Source organism: Carassius gibelio, chromosome A5 (genome assembly GCF_023724105.1).
Source record: "Carassius gibelio isolate Cgi1373 ecotype wild population from Czech Republic chromosome A5, carGib1.2-hapl.c, whole genome shotgun sequence".
Taxonomy (NCBI): domain Eukaryota; kingdom Metazoa; phylum Chordata; class Actinopteri; order Cypriniformes; family Cyprinidae; genus Carassius; species Carassius gibelio.
Genome location: NC_068375.1, coordinates 2,824,031 through 2,835,611, shown reverse-complemented (window position 1 = coordinate 2,835,611; position 11,581 = coordinate 2,824,031). Strand labels below are relative to the sequence as shown.

Sequence of the window (11,581 nt, the reverse complement as noted above, 5' to 3'; positions counted from 1 at the left end):
GGTTTTACAACAGAGGACAGCCCACCCCAAATTTAGTTTAGGAGAAAAAGAGGAATCGTAGGGTCCAAATATACATTTCTGTTTAATTCTCATTGAGATTCTGAAAGATTAAAGACTTGTCTTTACATCAGTCAAACAGGCCAAGAGGGTATTCAAATCATCTGAATTTCGTTTGATGAGCAGGTAAATTTGTGTCAGTGTAACAATGGAATGACAGTAAAATGTTTTCTAATAATAGAACCAAGTAACAGCATGTAAAAAGAAAACAGAATTGGGGCCAAGGTGAAACCCTGAGGAACCCTACACGATAAAACAGCTTTTATCATTGTTTGTTTCTTCTGATCCCATTTTCAAACTCAGCAATTTCTGTATTTCACTAATTTTCCACTGCGTTCTGTAGATATGATTCATTTTGATATCAAATCAAAATGAATCAAAACCCTCACAGTCACAATGAACTTAGAGGGAAAACAAAATCCACATCTCATTATGTGCTCCCTGCATTTCTTTCATATTTTGTCAATCTTTTTCTCTGTTTCAAGACATTGGTGGTAAGATCTGGGAAGATAAGCTTTACCATCGTATTGCAGGGGTTTTGATATTTCAACATGCAAAATGTGTTCTTTCATTTGATAATGATGAACTCAGACAATAAATGCCAGAGAATTTGTGGCAATTGTTGCTGATTGAACTGGAATGTCAAAGTTACCCTCACCCAGTACCTATGCCAGAAGTTTCATCACAAATGCAGTAGGTTTAACTTTCTCAACACCTTCATTTATTTCAACAGTTCAAATGTTTGTTTGTTTTGAGATCTTGACTCTAAAGCCCCGTCCACACGGAGACGGAGCTTACCCCAATCAGATCTTTTTTTTTCCTCGTCTCAAGAAATATCCGCGTCCACACGAAACCGCATAATGATGTAGTATACATGCCAGACCAGTATGTGGCAGTGTAATTCTGCCACAGAGATACACTAAAAACAGAGAAGAAGACTTGGACTATGCTCATAAACCTTGCGTGTGGTACACAAACGAACATGAAACAATACATTTATTAATCAGTGTTAATGTTAGTTAATAAAAAGACAATCGTTCAGTGTTTGTTCATTTTTTTTGTTGCTGTTACGTGACGTAGAGGTGTCTGACTAGGGGGGAGACGTGGGCTGATGACGTCATCGTTTCAGAAAATATACGGATTAGCCGTCCAGACGGCGTTTTCAAATTTATCCACTCTGGGACCCGGTTTCAAAAAATAGTGGTTTCACCTGATGAAAACGCCGGATTCGTGTGGACAAAACGCCTATCCGATAAAAAAATTGTGCGTATTCACAGAAACGCGTCTCCGTGTGGACGGGGCCTAAGTCAAAGATCTTTTTCCTAAACTTTTCACACTTAAATCTCCAAGTATGCACATCATTTCTCCAGGCACTATGTGAGTTTTGTTAACTTTTGTTGCCTCTTCTTCAGTCCAGGCCATTCTGGTGGAAATATTAGTGATACATTCAACTCTGGTAAAGTAGATGAAAGAACATCAGATTTTCTGTCAAAGGAGCTGTTTAATTTCACTATTGCTTCCATAATATCTATTTTTAACCACTTTTATGATAGCTTGATAGGCCAGTGGCTCCTCTGGAGAATTTGCAGTATTTTCCTCCTCTTCAAGATTCAACTTTTCAGCATTCTTCTTCCTTGTCTACATTATTCAGGATAGTAAGAATGAATGAGTAATGATTTCCAAATGACTAAAAGGTGTATTACAATGAAATAATTGAGAATAGCAGAGAGCTATTGAAAACACATTTACTCCATTCATTGCTGGCACAATTGCCCTTGTCCACATGATTTTTATCAAACAGCAAACAGGCAGCAGTGGATTTCTGGAGAGCTGTGGCTTTCTCCTTGTAGACTTTGTTAGATCCATGTTCTTTAAATTAAACAGGGCATGCACTGAATCCTGATCACTAACTGAAAACAACTCTTAAACAGATGAGCTCTTAATTCACCTTCATAATAACTGCTAATGCTAGAGAAGTACATACTTTAGCCCCTCTTATATTAGATATACTGTATAATATTATATCATTTCCAAGAAGAAATAAATGACAAAGTATTTATTTCCATCTCATTTATTTGAATGGGTTCTCTTTGTCAACTCTCAGAAATTGCATGAAAATCTGATGATGTTTTGGGTTATATTTATGCAGAAATATGGAGAGGTGCATATTTTGCACCATTCTAAGAGGTGCAAAAACTTTCAAGAAGCACTGTATATATATATATATATAGCTTTACCTATGAGTGAAATATATTTCCATCTAAAGCCTTAAAAGTCTAATGAATGTATAATGAATACATTTTTATTTATTTACAAATGCACAGATTCTAAAAACAAATCAAACATTTTCTACAATTGTTATATATATATATATATATATATATATATATATATATATATATATATATATATATATATATATATATATATATATATATAAGGGCTGGTAAGCGATAATTATTATTATTTGTAATCTAATTAAGTACATGATGTGGTGATTAATTAATCGAAATAATCGCACATCAAATTAGGAGAAATTACTCCCAAAAGTTAATTTAAAACATTGTTGTGTAAACCAGCAAAAAGGCATTACAAAAAGTGGGTTCAGCAAGAAATATTTTATTTGATCAAATTGATTACATATTGCCTACTCTTTTGGACAATCTGAGTAAATGATGAAAGAATTGTATTTTTGGTTGGGTGAACTATTACTTTAAGGTCAAGTGTATCAAATGCGTTAATAATTTTAATGCGTTATTTTTCTAGCCCTAATAAATAAATAAATAAATAAATAAATAAATAAATAAAAGTGTATAAACAAATCCAAATCCAAAAAAATCATGTTTTATGAACTAGGTGACTGATTAATTGGGCCAGAACCATGAATAGGCTCTTGGGTGAAATCTCAAAGCTCTTTGTCCCAGATGCCATGGTCTTGATCGAGGTTCATATGCATTCTGTGCCCTCCACAAGTGGGGATGGGTCCATGGGTGCATTCTTGGATGAACCCTCATTTCTCTTTGCCCTAAATGTAATGGTCGTGATTGATGGGCACGAGGGCTCTCCTGCCTCCTAAAATGGGGATGGGCCCATGGATATGTTCTTGGGTGAAGCCTCATATGCCCCATATGCCATGGTTGTGATTGAGAAGAATACACATTCTGTTGCCTCCACAAACTTGGCTGGAACCAAGTATGTGCTCTTGGGGAGATTCTTTGAGCTCTTCGTCCCAGATCTGATTGTCGTACTTGAGGGTCATAAGGGTTCCACAAAGTGGATTGAAGCCATGAATATGCTCTGGGGGGAGGTCTTCGAGTTCTTTGCCTCAGATGCACTGGTTCTCTTTGATGGGTATGTGGGTTTTGCTGTCTCCAAAAACTAGGTTGGGAACATGGACAGGCTTTTGGGTAAAGGTTACAATGAGATCTTCTTGGCAGTTGATGGGCACAAGAGTTTCGCTTTCTCCGCTGCTGACTTCTCAAATAAAAACGGCAGCATTGACAGGCTCTGAGGTGAAAGAATCTTTGACCTCTGTTATTTGTCTTTTTCCTCTTTGGAAGCTGACATCCATCTAAGTTGTCCTGTTGAAATAAAAAACAGACATAGTCATATATTGCTTCTACCATTTCAAGAAGAGGTTGGAAAGTAAAAATAAAAAAATAAAATTAACTTAAGAGGGACATACCAGTTTGTTTCTGCTGCATGCACATTTCCTTTTCAGATTAGGATGGGAACTTGGGCATGGTCTTGCCTGCTGCCTTTGGTTCTTCTTTTTTCTCCTTCTTTGCGGCTTCTGCTGTACCTTTGCATCCTTTATTGTGTGCTGTTTTTTGCGTGGAGCACATTTATTGTCTTGCTGAAAGGACAGAATGGGTGCTCCCAGTGGGGAAATTTCAGGCTCAGGTACTATCTCTGATAAACACAGAAGCATGGGCTCTTCCTCCGGGGAACACACATGCAAGGGTTCGTCTTCCGGGGAGCACATAAGCATAGGTTCTTCCTCCGGGGAGAACATAAGCATAGGTTCTTCCTCTGGGGAACACACACTTATGGGTTCTTCCTCTGGGGAACATTCAGGCATGGGTGCTTTTTTCAGAGTCTTGGCAGGTTGGGATACTCCATGTGACATCCTAGCCTTATTAGATGAGGACCTGTGTGGTTCCTCCACCCTTGTTTTGTCAAGATGGGCTTTAAGAAGAGACGGGCTTTGTGGGGTCCCGGTGTGCATGGATGATTCCTGAGAGGAACACTCAGGCATAGCTGCTTCTTGTGAAAAGCTCTCTGGCACAGGTGATTTCTGTGAGGATTTGACAGGCAAGAGGGTTTTCTGTTTCAAAGAAGCTTGAGACTTATGCTGCTGGTGCTTCCTTGTGGAACAAACGGGTGAAGATATTCCAGGATTTAACAACTCCAGCATGGGAGCTTCATCAGGGAAGCCAGAGAGTGTAGGTGAAGATGCTCCCTGAGAGGATGACTCAGGCATGAGTGCTTCTTGTGGGGACAACTCAGGCTTGGGTGCTTTCTCTGATAAACACACATGCATAGGTTCTTCCTCTGAGGAACAAACAAGCATGGGTTCTTCCTCTGAGGAACACACAAGCATGGGTTCTTCCTCTGAGGAACACACAAGCATGAGTTCTTCCTCTGAGGAACACACAAGCATGGGTTCTTCCTCTGAGGAACACACAAGCATGGGTTCTTCTTCCTCTGGGGAACAAACAGGCATGGGTTGTTCTTCCTCTGGGGAACAAACAGGCATGGGTTCTTCATCCTCTGGGGAACACACAGGCATGGGTGCTTCATCCTCTGGGGAACACACAGGCATGGGTGCTTCTTTTTTACCTTTGGCAGATTGGGTGACTCCCTGTGACTTCCTTGTCTGAATATGTGAGGACCTGTGGCGTTCTGTTGCCTCAACCTTTGCTTTGTCAAGATGGGTCATGGATCCTTCCTCAGGAGAACCCTCAGGCATGGCCGCATCTTGTGAAGAACTCTTGGGTGCAGGTGATTTCTGTGAGGACCTGTCAGGTAAACGAGTTCTCTGTTTCAAGGAAGATTGGGACTTATGCTGCTGGTGCTTCCTTATAGAAGAAACGGGTGAAGATATTCCAGGATTTAATAACTCTGGCATGGGAGCTTCATCAGGGAAGCCAGAGAGTGAAGGTGTTTGATGAGGGGAAGATGCTCCCTCAGAGGATGACTCAGGCATGAGTGCTTCCTGTGGGGAAAACTCAGGCTTGGGTGCTTTCTCTGATAAACACACAAGCATAGGTTCTTCCTCTAAGGAACAAACAAGCATGGGTTCTTCCTCTGAGGAACACACAAGCATGGGTTCTTCCTCTGAGGAACACACAAGCATGGGTTCTTCCTCTGAGGAATACACAAGCATGGGTTCTTCTTCCTCTGGGGAACACACAGGCATGGTTGCCTCTTTTTTACCCTTGGCAGGTTGGGTGACTCTCTGTGACTTCCTTGTCTGATTATATGGGGACCTGTGGCGTTCTCTTGCCTCGACCTTTGCTTTGTCAAGATGGGTCATGGATCCTTCCTCAGGGGGACACTCAGGCATGGCCGCATCTGGTGAAGAACTCTTGGGTGTAGGTGATTTCTTTGAGGACCTGGCAGGTAAACGAGTTCTCTGTTTCATGGAAGATTGGGACTTATGCTGCTGGTGCTTCCATGTGGAAGAAATGAGTGAGGATAATGCCAAAGTAAATAACTTTGGCATGAAGTGGAAGCCATAAGGCAAGGGTTTTTGATGAGGGGAAGACTCAAGCATGAGTGCTTCCTGTGGAGAAAACTCAGACTCAGAAGCTTTCTCTGAGAAACACACGAGCATGGGTTCTTCCTCTGAGGAACACACAAGCATGGGTTCTTCCTCTGGGGAGCACACATTCATGGATTCCTCCTCTGGGGAACACACAATCATTGGTTCTTCCTCTGGGTAACACTCAGGAATGGGTGCTTCCTGTTGGAAACATTCAGTCACAGGAGCTCCCTGAGATGAAAACTCAGACTCAGGAGATTTCTGTGCAGTCTTGATAGACAAGTATGTTCTTTTTCTCAAGAAGGCTTGATACTTATGTAGCCGGTACTTCTTTGTGGATAAGACAGGTACAGATATTCCCAGGGTGAACAACTTGGGCATGGTTGTTGTATGATTGGAAGATGCTTCCTGGTGGGATCCTTTGGGAGTAAACGCTTCTGCTGGGGGTAACTCAAACACCGGGCCTCCATCTGAATAACTCTCAAGCAGAGGTGCTCCCTGTTGGTCCTTAGCAGGCATGTAAAGTCCCTGCAAGGATCCTGTGAAACCCAGCATTCCTTGAGTAGAATACTCTAGTCTGGGTGTTCCTGCGAAACACTCAGACAGGGGTGCTTCTTTTGGGATATATTCAGTCACAGGTGCTCCCTGAGATGAAAAAACAGGCTCAGGAGATTTCTGTGCACTATTGATAAACAAGTGTGTTCTTTGTCTCAAGAAAGATTGACACTTATGTAGCCGGTAGTTCTTTGTGGATAAGACAGGTACAGATATTCCCAGGGTGAACAACTTGGGCATGGGTGTTGTATGATTGGAAGATCCTCCCTGAGGGAAACCTTCGGGAGTTAACGCTTCCACTGGGGGTAACTCAAACACCGTGCCTCCCTCAGAATAACTCTCAAGCAGAGGTGCTCCCTGTGGGTCCTTAGCAGGCATGTTTACTCCCTGCAAGGATTCTGTGGAACCCAGCATTCCTTGAGTAAAATACTCCAGCACAGGTGTTCCCGAGAAACACTCAGACAGGGGTGCTTCTTTTTGGAAATATCCATTCACAGGTGCTCCCTGAGGTGAAAACTCAGGCTCAGGAGATTTCTGTGCACTCTTGATAGACAAGTGTGTTCTTTGTCTCAAGAAAGATTGATACTTATGTAGCCAGTACTTCTTTGTGGACAAGACCGGTACAGATATTCCCAGGGTTAACAACTTGGGCATGGGTGTTGTATGATTGGAAGATGCTCCCTGAGGGGAACCTTCAGGAGTTAACGCTACCACTGGGGGTAACTCAAACACCGGGCCTACCTCTGAATAACTCTCAAGCAGAGGTGTTCCCTGTGGGGACTTAACAGACAAGCGTTTTCCCTGTCTCAAGAAAGCTTGATACTTACGTAGCTTGGAGTTCTCTGTGGATAAGAAAGGTACAGACTTTCCCAGGGTGAACACCTTAGGCATGGGTGTTCCATGATTGTAAGATACTCCCTGAGTGGAACCTTCAGGAGAAAACAGTTCTGCTTGGGTAAACTCAAACACAGGTTCTCCCTGTGGGGAACACTCAAGCACAGGTAATTCCTGTAGGGGGCACTTAAGAACCATTTCTCCTTGTATGCTCCCGGTGTGCACATATTCTCTCTGTGGGGAACATTTGGACAAATGTGCTTCCTGTGTGGAACACTTGGGTATGTATGATCCCTCTGGGTAACACTTGGGCAATGGCCTTACCTTTGAGACGTTTGCAAGCATAGATTCTCCCTGTGGGGTATCAGCTGGCATATGTGCTCCCTGCAGGGATCCTGTTGAAACTGGTGTTCCTTGAGTGGAACACTCAGGCACAGGTGATCTCTGTGGGGACTTAACAGGCTTAGTTGCTTTTTGTCTCAAGGAGGCTTGAGGCTTATACTCCCGGCGCTCCTGAAACAGACATGAAGGCTTTGATCGCCCTTTCTGGTCATGAAGAGTGGGTATAGATAATCCCAGAGTGAATAATCTCAGCATGGGAGCTCCCTGTGGGGAACACTCAATCACAGGAGCTGCCTGTGGGGAACACATAGGCTTTGGTGCTCCCTCTTGAGAACAACCAGACACAGGTGATCCCTCTGGTGAACACTTGAACACTTGACCACCCTCTGTAAAACTCTCAAGTAGAGGTTCTCTCTGTGGAGTCTTAGCAGGCATGTATACTCCCTGCAGTGATCCTGTGGAAACCACAGGTGCTCCTGAGAAACACTCAGACAGAGGTGCTTCCTGTGGGGAACACTCAATCACAGGTGATTTCTGTGGGGGCTTAACAGGCTTAGGTGCTTTTTGTCTCAAAGAGGCTTGAGGCTTATACTCCCGGCGCTCCTGAAACAGACATGAAGGCTTTGATCGCCCTTTCTTGTCATGAAGGGAGGGTATAGATAATCCCAGCGTGAATAATCTCAGCATGGGAGCTCCCTGTGGGGAATAGTCAGACATGGTTGGCTCCTTTAAAGGATGTAAGATTGTAAATTTATAAAATCGTGGAATTGTGCTAGTCCACTTGTGTCTGCAACATTATCTGTGAAACACTGCGAGAGAAAGAGAGAAGAGATAAGTTGAGTAAAAACACAGAACACAGAACTCGACATGGTATCTTGAAAATGTGGCACTCATGCATGAGACACATTAAAAGCAGAGTGAAGCAGTGCAGTGATAAAATACTGTATTATTCACATATAATATGTTAAGAAAGAAAAACTATTTAAATTAGCGTAGCTGAAAACACATAGAATTGAATTATTCTCAAAATGAAAAAAGTTATGCCTAATGTAAAAGGTAAAATTTTATAACAAATGAAATATTTATAATAATATGAAACAGGTTGTCTCTGTATTGTTAAAATATAACATATAAACTTGAATAATTTAAAAACAATTATTGCAGCTTTATCCATAGGTGTTATCAATGTTAATAATTAAAAGGAAAATATGTAAAATCCTCACTTTTTATGAGAATGCATCACTGGTGATATCATCTATGTTAATAAATGATTTATTATTAAATAATCTAAAACCATAGAACAGTATGAATGGTTTTAAATTCCAATGGGCAAATTAGATTAATTTTGTGGTCGAAAAAAAAAATCATTTAATGCCATGTTCTAGGTACCTGTATGGCTTTAAATAAATATACATGGATCTATTTCTCAAAAGAATATTGCAGGTAATTTTAATTTTTATTGATACTCATGTAAGTATACACGCCAGTGAATATTAATGGATGCAAGCCAATATTGAATTTAAGACAAGATAAGTTTAAAATGATACTGAAAAAGGCATTCAACTTTATATACTTTTTACATATAATGCATTTGAATGCTTGCATGGAGCTTGCATGGAGTTGAATGATATATGATATATGATATATATATTTGTTAGCAAGGTATCACTAATATCTGAATTAACATGAGATAATGTTTAACAGCTTGTTAGCAAGGTGGAAAGTAGCTATTATCTTTTCAACAACAAAACGAGATACATCATTGTTTGTCAGGATTGAGTGTAACATTAGCATAATATTAGATGTATTAACATTTAGCTAGAAAATCGCATTTTAAAAATGAAATTTGGTGTCATTATGAATTTATACAGTTATACACGGTTATATGTAAATTTTTATGAAATGTCTTTATTTATTTGATTTCTGTAGCTCATTCTTTAGTGCGTTTAGCCCACACAGAAATCAAGATCACCCACAAAAAAAAATTCTCACTCTGAGCTGAACTTAAAAGTTAGCAACCCTGCCTGAAGAAAATAAAAGCTTGCAGGCGGTATAGTAGCCAATTAAGGACACGGTTACGGTGTTTGTAAAATGTCTGTGAAACTTGCTCAGTTAATGTCTCAATTGTTTAATTTTTTATGTTAATACTGCAAATAAAAGCAGTTGAATGTGAGAGGACTTTTCTTTTTTTGCTGAGTTTATATTCAGTGTAATTGTAAAGTGTATCTTTAAATGAAAAGATTAAGATACTGGATGAAAAGCCTACTCACAGTCACTCGTTGATAATACGGTGCAAATGCAACTCTGCTCTCTTTTATATGCTCCCAACGTTCTAAGAAATTAATCACTGTGACGTCAATGGGCAACGTCACGAGGCGACGTCACAGAGAGGGGAGGGGGATCACCGCGCCGCTTTATTGCTATTCCCGAGTACTTTCATAATTCATTCAATAGGAATTAATACGATTTTAATGATTAAAAATAAATAAATAAATAAAAAACATTACTCAACGAGTCAGGGTTTTTATATCTTTAGTCTCCCTATACATTTCTTACAAGGTCGATCCTGATCATGTAAATGTTTATTTGTTTGAGTCGGGAATTTCCCCTGATATTTACATTTTAAAACTGCAAATTAAAGCAGTTCAATGTGAGGGGACGTTTCTTTTTTGCTGAGTTTCTATTCAATGTAATTGTAAAGTGTATCTTTGTCTGAACGCACACTGAGAAAAATTTCTCTTTTTGTAAGACATGAAAAGATTAAGAGATACTGGATGAAAAGCCTACTCACAGTCACTCGTTGATAATACGGTGCAAATGCAACTCTGCTCTCTTTTATATGCTCCCAACGTTCTAAGAAATTAATCACTGTGACGTCAAGGGGCGACGTCACGAGGCGACGTCATAAGAGAGGGGAGGGGGATCACCCCGCCGCTTTATTGCTATTTCCGAGTACTCTCATAATTCATTCAATATGAATTAATACGATTTTAATGATTAAAAATAAATAAATAAATAAAAAACATTACTCAACGAGTCAGGGTTTTTATATCTTTAGTCTCCCTATTCATTTCTTACAAGGTCGATCCTGGTCAAATGTTTATTTGTTTGATGTCAGGAATTTCCCCTGCTTATTAATGGCAGTTTATATGCATTAATAGGGGAGGGATAATAAATCGATGTGCTTTATTTTTGCGATATTCCCGGCCGCGAGGCGCTATCGATACTCTTGCACCAAGTAGCCTGTCGATTTTTAAAATATATAAATAAGCTCTACATACAAAATTACATACAAAAATTTCATAGAACAGATTTAAATTCATACAGCGGCTGTTTACCACGTTGGCTTTCTGGCTTGGCTTTCTGGAGCTCCAGTAAACGTTACCTCCCCAGATAGCAAGCAGACTTTCAACGTTGGTTGTAAAGGTCAGTATCGGTCGTCGATCAAATTTCGATGTTGAATCAACGTTCACTATTTGGTCGGAACATCAGAACGTTATTTAGTGGAAAATAAAGCATCGATTCAAAGTCGAAATAACGTTGACTCATCAACCGACACAGCCGACGCATCTGATCGAAATCATAACAGGATCTATGTTAAAACTTGACCAGAGGAATCGGAGATCTATGCGTGCACTCTCACAGAAAGAAAAGTAGTAACTACATGTATTTCTCATCATTATTTTATATGGTCTCGTGGGTTGTCCGTCTGCCACTGAATATTATAGGCTAAGTTAAAGTCTGAAGTGGATTTTTTTTTTAAGGCAACAAGCGGTGAGTAAACAAATAGAGAGGGTCGAGTCAACTATTATGTCTCATAGTATACACACACACAAGCAGATTTTGCAATGGGCTGAATCGGGGGTTGAGTGTTTATGTAAATTCTGCGTGTTTTAATGAGCGCGCGCTGAACACTGAGTAGCCTTCATTCAAACACTGTAGCGCAGGGAGTTGCCATGGAAACGGGGCGACACTGTCAAGCTGCAGCTCTGTTTCTTGCTGCTGTTTTCACTGATTTCGGTAAGT

The 11,581-nt window shown here is 40.3% G+C and overlaps 1 protein-coding gene across 1 annotated transcript; it reads right to left on the bottom strand.

Moving 5' to 3' along the window:
- Window positions 1–2,658: 2,658 nt before the first annotated feature.
- LOC127988601 (uncharacterized) lies at window positions 2,659–9,020 on the bottom strand. The gene is made up of 2 exons (XM_052591370.1): window positions 3,743–9,020; window positions 2,659–3,638 (listed from the first exon to the last, which is right to left on the bottom strand). The coding sequence occupies exons 1-2, from the start codon at window positions 8,270–8,272 to the stop codon at window positions 2,922–2,924; spliced, it is 5,247 nt and encodes a 1,748-aa protein (XP_052447330.1). The 5' UTR covers window positions 8,273–9,020; the 3' UTR covers window positions 2,659–2,921.
- Between the last annotated feature and the right edge of the window lie 2,561 nt (window positions 9,021–11,581).